Here is an 18997-nt window from a genome sequence, read left to right on the forward strand (position 1 = left end):
TTCTTCACATCTGGGAACTGCACTCATGCCTTGCCGCTACTCCCAAGGAATGAAGGGGGTGGCAAGAAAACGCAAAGAACTGCAGAAATATAAAGCAGTTGTCTTTTAAGATCTTCATGAAGGAGTATGATCACAACTGTTTGATAATGTAATATATAGTCAGACACCAGGGTCTGCCTGGAAGCAAGTCACCAGCATCTTGGTAAGGTACGAGAGATGAGAAACAGTCTGAAGAGAGGCTGTGAAGCCAATGACATATATTGGTTTGCTGGAGATCAAAAAGCCTGAGAAGGGATTCAAAGAGAGGGGTAACATAGTAAATGGCAGAACATCCTTTGCATTTCCGGTTGTTTCCAACAAGGCCAAAGGAGAGATGGATGGAAGATGTGAGAAAGTCTCTCTCTCTCTCTGTTTTTGCTGTGTGGACACATACAAATGGCCCTGAGAGCTGTCATGCAGAATTAGTAAGATTAAAATACTGCCCCCAAAGTGATGAGAAAGGTCTGAACGAGGTGGTCTTGTCCACAGAGCCTGCAAAGAATGGGGTGGGAAGGACCTTGGTACACCCACGTGTTGGAGCCCAAGTGGCTCAGCCAAGGACGGTGCCTGCTCCACCAAGTTCCCAGAGATGCAGATATGCTTTACATAAACCTCCACGATTTGGGGTCTTTTTGAAAGGACTGTCAGAACTGCTTGGTGCTTATAATCATGACTCTCTTGAATCTTGAGTCCTTGAAGGGTGCCTTAACAGAGGAACTTGGCAAAGAACCAGCATCTGGGCACAGCGCCGAGCTGCCGAAGTGTGTACATGGGCCTTTTCCCAGAGGCGGCTCATGTCAGAGCTGGGAGAGAAGCCACCACAAGTGGAGGGCTACCTACTCGGAGTCCATACGGAGATAAGAAACAGCCTGTTTATGTCTCCATTTTTTTAAATTATGTGGGACTGATTCTCCCTTTGTTTACGTGTACTTCACAGCAGTCCGTGATTGAAATCAATATCATCATTGACTTTGATGGATTTGCACCAGGCCAGGAGGGAGACTCAGACTCTGTGCAGCTAGCCTATGCATTATCTTCTCTTACTATGAGACAAGTCTGTGAGAGAATGACTTATCAGCCCTCCAGCAGCAAGGCTTTTTGATCTGGTCCTACCCGATCTGCACACTTTGCTCTGATCAGGTACATCGGGTAACTCATCAACACGTTTGGTTAACATCCAGGTTGCAACTGACTGCCTGATATGAAAGGCACTCTGTTTAGTAGTTACATGTCTCAATGACAAGATTTCCAATGTAAATTGTAAGCTTTGTTTATTTGATTTTAATTGTCATGGAGCAGGGAAGCTATGCAGGGTTTATTTGTAAGAATTATTTTAGCAGTGAGTCAAGAAAGAAGTGAATGAATCATATTGACTAACTGAGAACTTTGCTACCTTTTTGTGGACAACTTATATATAAAGAAAAAAGAGACAATTCTTTGGCATAAATTAGTTGTTACAGCAAATGACTCAGACACTACCGAAAAATGTCATTGTTGTTATCATTTATAAAGTGTTGTTGATGCAAATGAAGCTTTAGAAGCTTATGAAGATCAAGGCCATTACCACAAAGAGCCCAGGATCAGACTCAAATCAGGATACCCTAGAAACACATCTAAAAGAAGTCAGTTTTAAAAGAGGGATTGAACAGCAAGAGGGCAAGAAATAGAGAAGAAGAAAAAGAAAGAAGAAATGCCATGATGTGACAAAGCTAAGGGAGGGACAAGCTGGTGATGGAGAGGTGCAGAAAAGGACCTACCTCTAGGGAAAACAGAGCCACATGTAGAGAAGAAGAAACTGATAGAAAATTTATATTGGTCTTTTTGTAGGCTAGAAAAGAAAGCTGCTGATAAAGAGGGTGGCAAAAGTAAAAGGAGAAATTTCTATAATTTTGCTCTGTTTCCCCAGTAAGCTACATGTTGGTTGTGAATTAAGAGTCCAAGGACAGGAAATCCACCAGAAATACAGCAACCAGACAGACCACTGTTCAGGACTTTGAAAGAAGGAGATGTGAGGAATTAACTTCAGACCTGGTGTAAATGATCCAGCTTAAGAAGTAGTTTTGCATTTTGCTGTAACTTAAGTACTGGCACTGCTCATGGTTTACTCTGTTTGGAGTTCGATTTGTCCATTTACCTCCCACTGTAGTCATCTGCGTCCAAACACAATCATGTGCATCCAGGTTTCAGGAGTATTATCAAACCATGGTTTTAAGGATGCTGGCTGTAATGGGAATCTGAAATGCAGAATGTGCAGTGCCACTCAACCCATCTCTTCTTCGTCTGACCCCCAGGACTGATTTGGAAATGAGACAATACTTGGAAAATTAGATTCATGAAATGTACCTATGCAACTTCCTGATTTCTGCTCACATGATTGAAATGTGGTGGTTATTAGAAAAAAGTTGTTTACCTTGCACACAGTCTGTTACCAGCTCTATATGCTCTACCTGGGATTTGGAGGTTGAGTCAGGGTCTTTTTGCCTTGATCGTGTCACAAGCAAGAGAGATTCTGCAATATGAGTGTAAAAGATGGGTGAAGAGTCATTGAATCAGTGATTTAAGTGAAAAAGTTCTGGCTTTTCCAGGCTCCATCCCAGGGGTCAGTGCAGAAGTGACCCATCAGGACATGGTAGATTGATGTACAAGAAAAGCAGAATTAATCTTGTTCCTCTTCTTCCCCTATATCCCATGGCTGTACTGGGTTTGCAAGGTTAGCAAACTAGAATATGTTTGTGTTGAGGAAAGGAGCAGACATGACTAAGGGACACATGGGAGCGAATATGGGGAGGAAGAAGTCGCTGTGTTTAGACAGCCACTTTTCTGACTGAGTGGGCTTTAAGCACAGATCAAGTCAACCATCCTGCAAAAGGTTCAGAGGAGGTTAGGTAAGATCCCATCACAGATCCAAAGCCACAACCCTTCTGCTTTGGCTCTTCCAGATGAAAGGAAAGCTTTCAGCTCTGGAAGCAATATGTAAAGGTGAGTGCAGTGTCCCAGACTTACCTTCTTGTTAATGCTCTAGCTTACCCATGTGCTATCATCATTGAACTGAAGTCATATGCGTTTCCAACCAGCTGCAGGTCGGGTGTTTTCTGATGTGTTTCATGGGTTATTCAGAACAACAGTGAAGGCAAGAGCTTGAAACACATTCTCAGTGCATTAAATCTTGATGGACAAGAAGGAAGGTGGGGGATCTGCCCAACTCTCCTTCTGTGTCATGCAGCAACAAAGTAATCCCAAAACAAGGACTGCAAGATGTTTCATTTAAAACTGGAATTACTTCAGTGTTGTGCGCTCACATCCTTCCTGTAGATGCAGCACGGCCTTGAATGAGTTCCCATCATGCTGTCAAGTCTGGTTATTTTCCTGTCAGGTCTTGCTGTGGCTCCTGCATAGGTTCTTCTTTTGAATTGTCTTGTTGGCTTGTTTTTATAAGTTAATGGAACAGGGGGGAGGAAAAAAAAAAGAGTAGTACTTATGGGAAGACAGTTTGCATACACCTTGTCGGCAGGGCTGACTGCAACACAGCCGAGACATATTAGCACACCGCTGCCCGCCTAAAACAAATAAACACCAGCTGTTTATCAGACAGGGCTCAGCTTTCTCCAGGAGGAGGTAAACAGATTTATGCAGATGAACCTCCCAGGTGCCCTTGCAGCACAACATCTTTCATGGCTACTTGGCCTTCCTTGTGAGTTACAGCCAGGACAGACGAGCAAAGAGATGCAAGGTTAGCACAATAACACAGCCATTTGCACAGTGCCAGGGCGGTTTGTCATTGCTTTATGTTTAAAGCCCATATTTAATAGTAATGTAGAATTAATCATAGTGCTGATCTCACTGTGAATGGAAGAATTTGATGTAAACTTCAGTATTTCAGGCCTTTAGCATGTGAAAAAGCAATTTATTATAACTCACTTATTATTCCATTTGTGCCTAAAATACTATGAAGCAAAATTTATGGCCATTCAAGGTTGAGAGAAATTGTGATCAGCAAAAGTATTTTTCTGACTCTACATTAAGATTGTCCAGTTGCTGTCAAACTGCTTAACTTCATGAACCTTTTTTTTTTTATAACTATCCAAGTTTACTTTAAATCTAGCAGTGCTACGTGAGTCCACTACCTCGGAAGGACTGCTCCTCCCTCAGTTCAACTCTGTCTGCCACAATATCTCCTTTAATTCTTCACACAATTTTTCCCTGAAGCTTCTCAGGTGACCCTAACAACTTGCTGCGAAATCTGGTCTTGAAGACAGATGGGATATTATTTTAATAATTACACAGTCTGGATGCCGGCTCTCAGAAATGTCTGATCATTTATTAAGATGTTGTTGGGAGGAAAAATTGGGAGCCGAAAATTTTGGGCAAGACCCTGGGGAGTTCAGAAAGAGAGGTTTGCTTCAGTTCTCATGGTGTTACTCATTAGAAGTGTAAATAATCTCAAATAGTATTACTGGTTATTCTGAGACAGTTTCCTTTTTAACTTTATCTTCACACCAAATGGGGCAATTGGATTGTAATTGCTACACTTCTGTTGGGATTCTGAGTTTTTTAAAGTCTCCTTGGGCTCCTCTTAATACAAGATCATTTCCCTGCAGCTTTCTTGACTGCTGCTATTCAGGAAACCAAGAATGCAAATACATGGTTTGTCAATACAGTAAATCCTAAGTACTGTAGTGATGAGTGCTGTAGAAGTGCTTGCCAAGAGAAAGACGAAAAAACCCTTTTCCTCTACCCTATTAAGTAAATTGCTGCCATTTGAGCTTTTCTTAGATTAGGACTTTACTCACCCAAGTGCATCACTTAACATTTCAACACATAATTTTTCAGATTTCTCAAGGTACTCCTTAAACACTCAGCTAAACCAGGTGGAGAAGGCAAAGTCCACATGTGATTTGTTCTCCCTGGCTGTCACTGCATATTTAAAACCAAAGCCATTTTGGATGTGCCTACCATCCTGTGCCTTAATGTCACTAATATTATTAATATTGGTAACCAACAGTTTTCAGTCTATTGAACAATTAATGAAAAGGTCAACTGGAATTCTCTATAGAGGCATCGTTCATTACAAGGCCCATTGCTTATGCAATCTCGCAGCATCCATCTTCCCAAACAAGCAAAAGGGCCAGAGTTCGCAGCTCCTTAAACCTGCCTGTGAGCTCCTAATTAAAAAGCTTAATTGTGTGAAAGCCAATAGGATGACAGTCTTCCAGTCCATTGGCTTTTTGATGCGTTAAGTGGTACCTATGTTGTTGTGGGGCATATGCTCCCTCGGGTTGATGTGGGTGCCCACTTGGGCACCTGGGTGGTATGAGCTGGTGGCAGATTGTGATCACTGTTACTGATGCTTCCCTGGAGCCACTTTGAAATCTGGTGTTAGTCACCTCCACCTCCTGCATCTGCAGTGCCCCAAGGGAAATGCAGCTGAGCTAAGGGGTGCATACCTGTACAGCTCCTGTGGCACACGGAAGAGATGGAAAAGACTCAAAACCAGTCCAGTTTGTGAGCAAACAGATGTGGGGCCAAGTTATGAATGCCCCAGGGTAGGAGTGGAAAGAGGGCACTGTCCCATCTAATGCCTCTGCTTGAGGAGACTTCTAATGCATCAGCTTTTGCTCACCAAGCACTGGAGAAGAGTGTGTAGCTCTCACTGCCCTGCCATGACCATCAGGCTGAAGCTGGGGGTGATCTGTGCCGCCACAGTTCTCAAGGGAGGCAGCAAGCTCTAGTAAAGGGCAGTTTAGGGAGATGAAGTTTTGGGTACTGTGCTTCCAGAAAATGCTGTGGTGGCTGTGCATCTTTAGCTGCTTCCACAGTTCATTCCAGGCACTAAAAAAAGCCTCTTTGTATTGTGAGAGGAGCTGTAGGAGTACTGTGATGCCAGAAAGGTGCTTAGAGGTTTGGCAGCAAGTAGCTGTGCCTTAGTGTTGTCCCCAACAGAGAGTATGGAGACCCCCAAGCTCTCCCAGCAGCCAGTGGCATTTAATCATGATGCAGCATTTGTGGATATCCTGCTAGTCACTTATCTACCCTTGTAGGTGCCTTGTACCTGGGTAGATCTAGCCCTTATGAATGACCCTGTTAGCTGAGCAGACCAATCTTCATAGACCTCTGTACCTTTGTTAAATTAATAGCTATTGCTCTTTTGATTCTTCCTGAAACCTCGGTTGCTATTCTCTGTCAGTCCTCGCTGTCCTAAATGTCAGTGGAAAGGATCATTGAAACTAATGGGTTCAGTTTGTCTGTTGTGCCAGTGACTTTATCCTGGGATGACCTTGTTTCTGAGGGAACAGTCATGTAGGAGATGGCTGCAGGGTCAGAGTCTTGCTGCGGGGCAGCGCTTGGCACTTCCAACCATCTCCTGCTAGTGCCCTAAGGTGCATGGGGGTCAGTAGTCCTCCTCCCCTTGGGAACACTTTGACTTGGCGAGGCTCAGTCTCAAAAATCTGCCCGAGTTTGGGTTTAAACTAATCCCTATTGAAATGCAAAACTCAACAGGACCTTCTAATCTCGCCTGGCCTGGCATCAGAGGTATGTGACCTTTGCTGCACCTCGCAGGAGATGAATTATATCCAGGATCGTTCCAAAGAGATTCAGGTCTTTGTAGCAGATTTTGCCCCAAAGGTTTCTCTCCCTGAGGACAAGCTTGCTGCGAGCTTGTAGTGAAAATGTGATAAACCTCAAGTACTTTCTTTGCAGATGTTTTGCATGAGACTAGCTCCATCCCAGACATGGCTGCTTTCTGTGGGTGGGTAAAAAGATCCCTATAGATATTTTTGCAAAGCAATTTCAGATCCTTTGCAGCTTGCTAGAAAATTGAATTAGTTGTTTTCCATTCCCTGAATTAACCCTGATTCATTCTTCCCTCAACCCTCTTCCTCCCCTCCCTCCAACAGATGTCCAGCATATTAAGAGGAGAGACATCGTTTTGAAGAGGGAGCTGGGAGAAGGTGCCTTTGGGAAGGTGTTCTTGGCCGAGTGTTACAACCTCAGCCCCACCAATGACAAAATGCTGGTGGCAGTGAAGGTAAATCCCAAGGGCGAATGGCAGAGAGCAAGGCAGGGGCTGGCTGGCAAAGCAAGGCTGGATGAGCCTGCATGGGAAAGGGAAGCAGGGGAGGGCTGGGGGCCAGGGGCGGAGATTTATCTGATGCTGGAGATTGTGGTAAATCCACTTAGTCACGCAAAGTTTCAGTGTCTCGCTTCAAGGTTGTCTATTCTCAGCGATGCCAAAGCCTCTCTTCCTGCCGATGTGGCCAGGAGACAGACGGGGAGGAGAAGCTGGTCTGGAAGCTGTAAGCTCCCCTGCAGCTGCAGCAGCGCAGTCTGGAGTCCACCTTCCCTCCACGAGGGAGTGGGGCTCTTCTCTTTCCGGATTTTATCGCTTTGTGGAACGTGCAGAAGCTGAAACAAAAAAGGGCCTCAGTAAAAATGAGCACTTAAAAGCTAAGCACGACTAACCAATTTGCTGGGATCAATTTGCTGCAAGATGGGCAAAGCAACTCGGCTCGGCTCCACCCAGCTCCTGCTTGTCTAGCCACAGATCGCTTCTGTTTTGGTGATTTTGCGCCAACACAAGTTCAGCTTGGCTTGTGCTGTGCTGTTTGCATCCTTGTGAGGGTCTTCATGTGAGCTGTGCCCCATCAGCGTGGCTCTGGGCAGAGGAGACCACTCAGTGCAGAAATGTGCTCTCCTCTGAAGTGGCACGTTGGCAGACACACATAGTCTAATCCCCGGGAGTTAATTGATGCCTCCTAACTCCTTGGAAGAAGATCTGCATTTGAACTGATGCTCTACAGGGAGAAACGTTCCAGCATTCTCTCCAGGATGCTGGAGGCATCCAGTTACTTAAGAGTTGTTTTAATCATTGGCAGTTCAAGGAATTTTTTAGCTCACTTGTCCCCTTATGCTCCAGCCGTGAACTGCAAGATTGCACATTCCACCTCTGAGACTGGCTAAAGCCGAGGTAGCACAGCTACCCATATGATTAATTGCCTGATTATATGGCTAGTACCTGCCTATCAGTGTCAGCCATCCCTTATGCGATCCTGCCTCTCAAGTCTCTTCCGAGTTTCATTTGCATTTATGCAGAAACAGCATCCGAACTTGTTTCTGTTAATTGCTACTATAAGCTTACATCTCCAGAGTGCCTTTCATCTCACAAGATCATACAGATCCAGCTTCGGAGCAGGGCCTTGAAATCTGGCTTCTTGCCAGCTCTGGAGGGGGCAGGGGGCAGGGAAAAAATCCCTCTAATTTGGGCCACATTATAAGTCTTAAGGGGGGGGGGGGGGGGGAAAGAGAAAAAAAGGCTTTACATATTAAGTTGAGACTTGGCTGCATTTTCTGGAGATCTTGTGCTCCTGACAGAGGCTGAGAATGACCTCCCCGGTAACTGCAGCTCAGGGCAGCAGCAAGACACACTGGTTAAGGCAGCTGAGTCCACAGCCCAGAGTCTGCCTCTGCTCTGCTCTCAGGGACTTGCCCCCAGGGCCAAAGAAAGTGGCTGTGTTACTCACTCGGTTAAATGGACTCTGATTTTCAGCGGATCTAAAGGTTGCAGCCCTGCAGATAAGCTGAGTTTTGATGTGATGGCATGGACAAGCTTCCTGTTTTATTCAGCTTGCTTCTGAAAACATCCTAAGAAATGAACAAAAACCTATATTCGGCAGAGTGCTGAGGTTACAAAGTCAAGTACTAGAAATGCTGGAGGGGCTGGTATTCAGGGCATGTCCTTCTAACACGTATTTTTCATTCCTCTATGGGCTGTTCCATTGTGATGATCTGTGTCCGAGAGCTCCCTAGATGTGAGTGCGCTCATTTTCACAGCCTCCCACTGAGGCCCTGGGGTTGTATCATCCCCATTTTGCAGAGGGTAGGTGGAGAAGCAGGGAAACTGAGCTGAAAGGATCCACTTAAGTGGAGGATGGAGTCCCTGACCTGCCTTTCCAGCCCTGCAGACAGCAGGTACCAGACCCACTTTGACCCCTGTTGCAGCAATACATGCGGTGCTTGTGCAGACCTGGCCCTGATGCCACGTGAGAGGGGATTTCCCAGGTAACATTGGAACAACTGACACTTCGTGACAACGGCTGCAACCTGCAGATGCTGAGTGACTTGCCAGATGTCACGCAGGAATTGTGTGATGGAGGCATAAATACAATACACCCCAAACCTTCCTAGGAGAGGCATTTCAGTGGTTTTGCTGAGACACCCCTTCTCTGGTCCTGGTCTTCTTTCCCTGTTCTACCACTTCCAGCTCCTGTTTTCCTCATTTCTAAATGCTTGGCTGTGCAATGTTAGTAATGTGGGGGTTTTTAATATATTTTCTTTTTTTTTTTTTTTTTGGTGTGTGATATTTACAAACTTACAGTCCTAACACCTTGTAGAAATGATTGTGTGTGAAGGAGAGGAAACCTAAACTCACTGGAGCTTGAAATATTACATGCAAGCACAGGAAAAAGGGGGAGAAAAGAGTGATGGGGGAGGGGACTGTTTTCCTGGGGAAAAATAGGATAGCATCAACATTATGAAGTTATTAAATGACTAAAAGAAATTGGGTGCCTGAGATAAGGATAGATGCTTTGCCATCTGCACTGTGTAACTAACATCCATCTAAATATCTCTAGCCAAGCTACCCCAGAGGACATAGAATTAAAATACAATTATGCCATGTGACTAGCAGTTTGGGGGCAGAAGAAGGAGATGAGGCAGTGTCCTAAGGATTGGGTAAAAAACTCGCAGCAGTTCTTCTCCAAGGCGAAAAGCAGCTACTCTGGAGGACTCACTACTTCGCTGTGCGTGCCATTGCACCCAGCACTGCCGTGGACCAGCCGAAAGTGCGTTAGCAGTGTGCTCTGCCCCTTCCTCTTCGCACAGCTTTCTGATGCTTAACATCCCTTTTTGCACATAAATTGGAGCCTGCACCTGGTGATGCCACCTCCCCTGTTCGCACGGGGAGATTCAAGACATGGGGAAAACACGGCAGGTATATTTGTGTGTAGGTAAGGGGAGAACTACCTACTGTCCCCCACCACTGAGGGGGAACCGGTGCACATCAGATTAAATCTGGGGATAACTCAAACAAGTTGCCTTGAAGCCTTTTTGACTCCCGTTAGGCTGCATGGTTAAAGCTAGAACTGGTACTAAACATCCTGGCATTTGGAGGGTGAGGAGAATATAACTGAGACCGAGCAACTCAAAACCAGAATCACCTCTTTGTTTCCTTAAATCTTTGCAAAGATCATGCTGATTCTCGTGGCCATCCCATCTCGTCAAATGTTCTGGACTTCAACTTTTTTACTAAGTGCCCTCCCTTGACACCCTGGGGTGACAACATGCTGCTTTCACACTAGCTTTCTGCTGCAACTGCACAATAATGCATAGAGAAGCCAGACTGCAACCCTGGGGAACCCTCCCCAGTCACCGGCTGCACCCACAGCAACATCTTCACAGCAACCCTGTGACGTCCAGCAGGTCCACACAGCCCGGAGCCTGCAAGCTACCCTGCAATGGCAAAATGGCGTGCTCAAATGTGGAAGATGAGATATTCTCAATAAGGATACCAATTTCAGCATCAGTCTGCCAGGGGAGCTGTTATAAACAGCATGGAATAAAAACATGATTTTAAAAATTATGAGAAAAGACTTGACAGTGTCCTTCTTCAGAGGCAGTTTGAAAAATCCACACAATAACTGCACAGCCAGGCAAATCTATCTTCTGAATAAAGGCAGTATAGTCAGCTATTTCAAAATAAAAGACAGATAGCAAGGACTGGCTGGCTCAGGAATTTAATAATAATGAGATATGAAGCCATTCACCCCTAGGTCACCAGTACAAATCCTGCCCAAGCTGGGAATAATTGGAAGCTATTGCCCTCTGAGGCATGTTTGCTGCTGCCTGGGAAATGAGTTGGGGAACCCGCTGGGCCAGTAACTACATGAACGAAACACTGAGGTGGTGCCACCAGCACCTACCACCAGCCCTCCCAGTGCAACTGGGCCGGTGGCAGCTTTTCCTCTGCCCTCCCTTCCTTATCATCTCCTCTGCGATGCTGTGACCCGTTTGTTCTGGCTTTGCCCCCACCTGAGCCCACCCTGTGTGTATCTGTGCCCCTTCTTTCAGGCGCTGAAAGACCCCACCTTGGCAGCCCGTAAGGATTTCCAGAGGGAGGCAGAGCTGCTCACCAACCTGCAGCATGAACACATTGTCAAGTTTTATGGTGTGTGTGGTGATGGTGACCCGCTCATCATGGTCTTCGAGTACATGAAGCATGGCGACCTGAACAAGTTCCTGAGGTATGTGCGAAGGAGGGCACGGGAGATGCTGTACAGCCACCCTGCAGCCTCAGTGTGGCTTGTTATAGATCTGTGGTGCACCAGTGGCACCATTACCGCGTGGATGCTGGTGGGCTGAGTAATGAGATCTGGTTGTTCCAAGGACAGCTTGTACGAGATGATGGTCCTCACTAGATTTGGTGCTTTATTAGCCCTAACCCAATAATTCCTCTTAGGTAGTCCCAGGGATAGTCCCTGTGAGCTATGGAAACCAGACTTTTCTTCTCCCACCCCAGCAAGTTTGAAGCTGCAGGAAGTGTGGCTGCAATCCCTCTCTGCTCTGGGCGGGTAGAAGGACAGGGAGCCATGGCTGTCAGCAGCTCCGAGTCCCATACACCCAGCAAAACCATGCCCTGCTGGAGCAGGAAGGCTGCTAGCCATCACTCCCCATGTCACCCAGCTCCTGACTGGATAGCACAAGAACGAAAATATTCTTCTGAGAAACTTGCTGAAGTCCTTGGTCTGATTGGTATCCTGGGCATTTACTGATCTCCAGTTCTCATTCCTACATTCAGAAAAGACCTGAGAAATGTTGGAGGGGCCTCAGGTGGTGCCTGTGGAGTCCATCCCTGGTCCTTATTCCCTAAGCCTCATCAGACAGAGAACCTGACTCAGAGACAAAATATCCTAACCTGTGGCACCACACTACTCAAGAAGCTAGGCAAGGCCTGACGAAGTGCCATAATTGCGTTCCCTGCCTCTAAAGAGATGCAAATTGCAGAAGCCCCCCCCAGTCATCATTCAACCGTTTCATCAGTGTGAGGCAGATCACTTGTGTGCCCTGAATCTGCCAGCGGTGAGGGGCAGGGAGCAACTGTGGGAGGATGTTTGTGGTGCTGTTCTCCCACGATACAGAAATTACGCTCTAAAACCTGCGTGCAAGTGGAGTGGTACTTACCTCTTGAAATAATTAGTAGTTTTATTTCCCAGTATTTAGAAAATTGGACCCTTGATATTTTCCTGTTTTGACTGCTAAGTGTGAACATGATTGCAGCAGGAACAAGAAGCTTGAGCACAGCAGGTCTAGATCTGGGGCTGGGATACACTCAGTGATTATTTTTCCACCATCACAGTCAGCTTCTGACCAGGAAACACAGGTCCTTCCCTGAGGTTTTCATTTCTAAGCAATCACCTACACCAGAAGAGCTACGGGGAAGGACCCCAGAGGTTTCTTCTTTCCTCTGTCAAGCAGTGCCAACCTGTCTGCAGCTCCCTTGGGGCATTTACAGGGCAGTGGCTGAGCTGGGAACATCTCTGCATTGGTTTCTCTCCTCATTTTGGCATAGTTGTGGGTGGATTGAATATGATTTTATAGCTCGGTCCCTGTCTCAGGCTCTGGATAGATGACATGCTTGGCAAGGTAGGATGAGTGAAGGCTGATGCTACACTAGCTTTGCAGAGCTGCCCAGACCCACATTCAAGGGGGAGCAGCCTTGGTTACCCTAGGAACCTCTCTTGTGGTACCCTGTCTTGCAGGGGCTCAGCAACCTCCCAGCAGCAGCAGATTGAACTCTGCCTACTGGCATGGAACTGTGCATTGGGCTGAAATGGTGTTCTAGCGCAGATTTGAGATGCAGTGTTAAGGACAGTGCCTCAGCCTTGTCACTGGAGGAAGGCAGTCTAAAGAAGAGCATAAGAGACTGTGTTCCTGAAGTGCTTCACAAGGAAGAGCAGAAAATTGACCCATCTTTTTTCCTGGCAGAACCAGCAACCTTATTCTCCCTAGAGGAGGTAGACATTACAGCTGAGGCATAGCTTTCTTCACTGCTCTAGATGACCTCCCAAACAGTATAGTCCAAAACAAGCGCTCTCACTGTCTCAGAGGGATATATCATGCCTTGGGACATGTCTGAGAAACACTCATGCCCTGGGAGGCCAGGGCCTGTTCCGGTGTCACTGGAAAAGAAAACTCGTTGTTGTATTATCTTTGGCCTTTATGAAGGAAAAGAAACTTTCCAGATGTGTGGTCCCTGGGACTGCAGCCTCTCATCTTCCAGCTGCATTTAGCTGCCAGCTTCTCCTTCTCATGCAGCTATGGAGCAAGCAGCTATGAGCTCCCTTCTCTGCATGTTGGTGTGTGATAGGCAGTGAAATCCCTTTGTGTCCCAAAGGAAGCTGGCTTTTGGGATAAGGGAGCTTATACCCAGCAAACGGGAACTCAAAATGCCTAAGGGGGCATATGGAAAGAGAGTCTTGGGCTTTGTCAGGTCAGCTATCTGCTGGCGGGAAACTCTGGGGGACAGGGGCTGCAAGGGGGTCAAAGAGGGTTGGTGGTGCAGGTCAAAGAGGGTTGGTGGTGCAGGAGTGCCTGGCATCCCTCAGCAAGCAGCAGTTTTTCTTGTGGCATGATTCACCCAGCCCACAGCAGTAGATGGTTGCTCCCAGGCACTGGAGGCCAGGGATGCTGGGAGTCTGTAACAGACACTCAGATGGACTTTTCCCAGTTTAACTGCAGAAATTGGAAAAGTGGTAAAATGGAAGAGGCTCACTTTAGACCCAGTTTCCTAGAGAAAAGCACAATAAATAAATTCCCCTAAGTGTCGTTAGACCTTTTTGTGCGCTTCCCAGAGAAGAGAGAGAATTTTACTGGTCTGTAAAATTAACTGGTGTGGCAAAGGGAAGAACTAGGATCACCACCTGCCAGCTGGGTTAGAGGTGGCATGTATTGGGATGGCTCTGTACGCCTCCTAGGGCCCCTGTGTGTAAGACCATTGCTAGTGGTGCAACTTACCCTGCTGTCCACACTGGGGGACACTGCAGTCATGGTATCCTGGCTAACAGAAAATGGATAGTGAAAAGATCCTGCTGTGGAGAAATACGGGAGCTGCTCTCCAGGGAGCACGGCATCCCTAGGACTGGTGTACACAGGGGCTGGAGACTGCCCGCAGGTTGTGTGTGTGGCAAGGCTGGCTGCTCCCTGGCACCCAGACCCAGTGCTCAGTGGTCTGCAGCAACCGCCTCCCCTCTCTGCTCACTAAGTATCTCCATCGCTTCCTCCCTTTCCTTCTGCCACTGGTTTTCTAGCTTTTGTTTTCTGTCTGTGACAGCAGTAAATTTGAAGTAGGGATATTTGCACGTTGCTATTACAGCCCCTCTTTGCAGTCTATATTAAATTGTTGCTATTTGGTGTTAACTCAGACAGGCAATAGATTTTGTTAGAAAAGTTGCAAAGTTCTGAGTTTTTTGTGTCAGCCCTTCCAGTGAAGCAGCCCCACAGTCTGACTGTCTTGGGACAGAAAGAGGAATTCCAGCAGAGGAAGCCAGAGGGGTGATTTTCTTCCTCACATTGACAAAAGCCTCTCTCACTCCATAATGGAAAAAAACCCCAAGAGTTCTTTAACAGGGGATCCACCCAATTTTATGGCCTCTCTGTAAAGCTGAATTAAACCCTTTTCCCCAAGAAAAGATGGGCAGACCCTTCTCATATTCCCTGTAGGCTTCTTGACGCAAATAAATGTACTAATATCCTTCCTGTTAATCTCATAAATGTGTTGATACTTCTTTTTTGTGGACTATAACCATGTGGGATGGAGAAAGCGAGGGAGGGCAGTGTATGTACTATATAGGGCATACCAAGATGTGTCCTATATAGTAGGATGTACAAAGAGCCAGTGAAATAAAGGTGTTGGCTGACCATTTTTTAGACATCACCCGTTCCCTTCAGACACAGACATTTCTTTGGGGACCATTACTGTATTTGAAAAAGATGGCAGTAATGAGATAGTAATATATGCTTCACTTCTCACCTAGGAATGTTCACCTTTGATGACAACAGGTATCAGCTGCAGCTAAATATGTTGTAACTGCAAGGCATGACTGGGACAAACTGTCCAGCACAATTTTAGAAGCTATTGTTTGTCCTGCTTTGCTGTTTTTAGCTAACCTGCTCAATCCTGGCTCAGCTTCACATGCTGCCGACATCTGTTGTCACCACCAGGTAATTTCCTGGGGTAAACCCGTCTGTGGGCTGTTTAAATAAGACATCAAGCACTTCTGCAGACACTCTTCTGCAGCTCCTCTTTGCCCTCAGCAGTTGTCCCAGTGTGCTGCTGCTCCCACCATGCCCATGAGCTTCCGAGATGCCTCTGGCAGCCCCAGCCCTGCTGCCTGCAGTGCTGCTCCCAGCCAGCTCACCCCACATTCACTGCAGCATCACCCACTTGTGGCTCCCAAAACCCACTCCTGGCTCCTCAGCACTCGTTTCTGGAGTCCCTCTTCTCTTCCAGCTGTCCGTTCTACCAGGAGGGGACCTTCAGGACCGTGTTCCCAGTGGTAGGGCTGCAGGAGGTAGCTGAAGAGGAGGGCATTTGAAAAACTATCGGTTGAACTCCAAATGCCTGGATGCTAATCCCTTTGGTGCACCTTCAGGCCCCACAGAGCAATTAGGGAACAGAGACAAAGGAAGGAAACAGTTTGGATCTTGTTGTGGGTTGTTCAGTCCCATGTCAAGAAGGAGGGAAAGCTCTGTATGTGTAATTTCAATTTGCTGTCTCTCTGTGGTGTTACTGCTCATGACAGGAGTGAAATGCCAAGAATCATTTCAAAGAGATCAGTATGAAAGCCTCAGAGGAAATGCTGTACTGTATCTTAGTCACAAGGAGGAAGGTCACAGCAAAATCTCTGGCTTTTCCTAAATATGAGGGCTTTTGTTATTCCACCTTCACACAGGCTACCACAGGGTGAGCTCTACCAGGGAAAAAACATCACAGAGGGAGCATGGCAGAGAGTCTTGGTACACAGCGAGGTAGGGGGACTAAAAAGGGGACAGGACAGGAATGAGACTGACCTTAAGTCCTGTATTTACAATGCATTTGGTTCAGCAAAATATTCCCTTTTGTTGCTCAGGATGTTCTCTGCATCTGCTGACATCCAGGTCTAACCTTTGCACCTGTGCTCGTGCCTTCACAGTTCACACTACCTGTGTTACCTCTGGGACAGCTTAGGGTATAAAAGGTATTTTCCAGAGATGAAGCTGCTGGTGTTCCTCTGAAACCTTTTCTGTGATCTCTAGCTGTATTGATATCGATCGGGGGCAGTTGTTTGGTGATATGGTGTTTGAGGAAATAGAAGAGGCTCTTTGGGATTAATAATGAGACTAGGTAGCAAGAATATGATGGCTGTGAAAGAAAAGGGGGTGATAGTTCTACCTCTGGGAAGGTTTCCAAGGTGTAAGAATTAACTGGAGCAAACATGTAAATATCTGGAAGCTCATTAGTTTTGCATAGGTCTTGCCAGAGAAGAATGTCCATGTTGCATCAAGCCAACAGTCCCTCTGTCCTGGCGGCCTGTCTCCATCTGTGGCCATAAGAGGTTGCTTGCAGTAGAGTAAAGGATAGGATAAGGATGTATGGCACCCACTCAGCCACCAAATGTTGCCCCAACCTCCTTTTCTCTTAAGCTTTTCTTTTTGTCTTTCCACTGGAGCTGTGTGTACATCCTCACAGTGCAGAGTTGGGGGCTAGTCCCCACACCAGCAGGAACAGCGACCGTGTGGGATTCCTATCTCCTGGTCACTTTTGAGACCCAACTCTATGCTTTTTGCTTCTTCCTCCCTATAGGGCACATGGCCCAGATGCTATGATCCTCGTGGATGGGCAGCCTCGACAAGCCAAAGGGGAGCTAGGGCTATCCCAGATGCTCCACATCGCTAGCCAGATCGCCTCTGGAATGGTGTACCTTGCCTCCCAGCACTTTGTCCATAGAGACCTGGCCACCAGGAACTGCTTGGTCGGAGCCAACCTGCTGGTGAAGATTGGAGACTTTGGGATGTCAAGAGATGTCTACAGCACTGATTACTACAGGGTAAGGCAGCTCCAGCAGCAGTCTGATGCTCAGAGCAAAGGGAGACTAGGAAATGTTACAGTAAATCAGTTTTTGGAGCTCTTGGGCTCACTCGCTTGGTCATTCCCTCACTGAAACGTGCGCACAGATGTCGATCAGGCATCCCTGAACCACTGTCCTTACTCCTTTTCAGTCCTGGGCATGCTTGTAGTTCAGACATCCATGCAGATGCCTACACACAGAGCTCTCTGTGATACCCCAGCACACAGTCACATGCTTTGGGATGGCTCTGAAGTCATCCCATTCTTACTTCCTTCCTATTTTTCCTCCCTCTTTTTTGAAGACATTGATAAATAAAGGTAATCCAAAGAGATGACAAAAACTACAGGCTGTGACCCCTGGTGTTAGATTAAAGAAACTTAACACAGGGACCTAGAGAAAAAGCAACTGAGAGAATGACTGATAAGTGCATAAAATATGGAAGAGGAAATAATAGGCAATTTAGGTTCGACCTCAAAACACTTTTTTCCAGCAGGGTCATCATTTAGACAATGGAATAATTTGCCAGAGGTATGTTGCTGAGGGCCTGTCATTAAAGAAGTTCAGGAAGCAACTAGATAAAAATGCCTGGGTTTAGTGCAGAGGCTTATCCTGCACTTGTCTCTGGGGACGGAGTCAATGAGCCAGGAATGCCTTTCCAGCTTTTTCTTCTGTGATTTGTGCTCACTGTCCCCTTGTCTTGCACACTCCCTCTGTACCTGTCTGCACCACCCTATCTGCCTGGGATGGCAGCCTCCCTGGGGGGATGGCATGTTTCTCACCCTTCCTCAGCTACAGGATAAGCTGTGATGTGCAAAGTGTTTGAAGCACACTGGAGTAGGCATTCGTCGCTGGGCCATCCACCAGCAGGAAAGGGCTTTTCAGGCTAAGGAGCAGTGGTTTTTAGCCTGATGCTTGGGCTAAAGCTGGTTTATTTCTGGTTACAACATGGATGTTTGGCTTTGAGGATGATTTCTGTCAGCTACCTGAGAAAGGGTTGACCTGTGGTCTTGATCTCATTCAGAGGGTTTTCTTTATGTGATAAGTAGTTGCCAAGCGCAGTTCCTGTGTTGGGGAGGAGGAAAAATGTGTTAAGATTTCTGCTGAGACATATCACCTCTCCCAGCCCAGGACATTGGCTTATCACTAAGTTTAATTACCAGCGAGGGAACCAATCTTCACTGTGCAGCACAAAAGCCCATGTTGGGAAAAGGTCTCAGTGCAGTTACTGGGCAGTGATGAGGGAAGAGAGGTGGCTATGGTCCCATCACTGCTGAAGCTTCAAGAAGGAGCTAGTGGGAGAGAGAAGAGCCCAGAGGAGGATGAGAAGCAGCCCGTGCGATTAACCACCTTCTTGCCCACTTCCTTTCCTTCAGCCGTGTTAGACCTCCCCCAACCACATTCAGTGTCACACCGCTTGAGGCAATCCCATCCGAGCTTGTGTTCCTGCAGCACCGAGAGCTCTCTCTGCAATGGGAGAATTTGCTGCTATTGACATGTGAAGGCAGGGAGGGGCCCCCAAAATTGAGATGATCTCCACAGGCCAGTTTGTTTTTGTGGGATTTTTGTCTTCTCTGTGGTGGTGTCCTGTAGACCTCATCCTGTCTGTGCAAAACACTTTGCTGAGGATTGCTCCATGCTTTCTCATGCAGTGTTGTAAGGCTTTTTAGTGGACTTTTCTCTGCTAGCGCAAATTGCCATGCATGACCAAAGTAGTAACTAGTTGTCACCTGTTTACCAGAGCAAGAGCTGAGCTTCAGACCAGCACAGCCTTTTATTCTTTGTTGATTTTCCTTTCTCTG

At 46.7% G+C, this 18997-nt stretch overlaps 1 protein-coding gene across 3 annotated transcripts in view; it reads left to right on the plus strand.

Annotated features, from left to right (window-relative positions):
• Positions 1–18997, plus strand: part of NTRK3 (neurotrophic tyrosine kinase, receptor, type 3) — a 219676-nt gene that overhangs the window by 169238 nt on the left and 31441 nt on the right. For all 3 annotated transcript variants that reach the window (XM_010571984.1, XM_010571985.1, XM_010571986.1), the window contains 3 exons: positions 6936–7066; positions 11164–11336; positions 16934–17177. In XM_010571984.1, the coding sequence (XP_010570286.1) occupies positions 6936–7066; positions 11164–11336; positions 16934–17177 (548 nt within the window). The remainder of the gene's footprint in view (positions 1–6935; positions 7067–11163; positions 11337–16933; positions 17178–18997) is intronic.

This window comes from Haliaeetus leucocephalus, unplaced genomic scaffold (genome assembly GCF_000737465.1).
Source record: "Haliaeetus leucocephalus isolate CR32 unplaced genomic scaffold, Haliaeetus_leucocephalus-4.0 Scaffold339, whole genome shotgun sequence".
In the NCBI taxonomy this organism is placed as follows: domain Eukaryota; kingdom Metazoa; phylum Chordata; class Aves; order Accipitriformes; family Accipitridae; genus Haliaeetus; species Haliaeetus leucocephalus.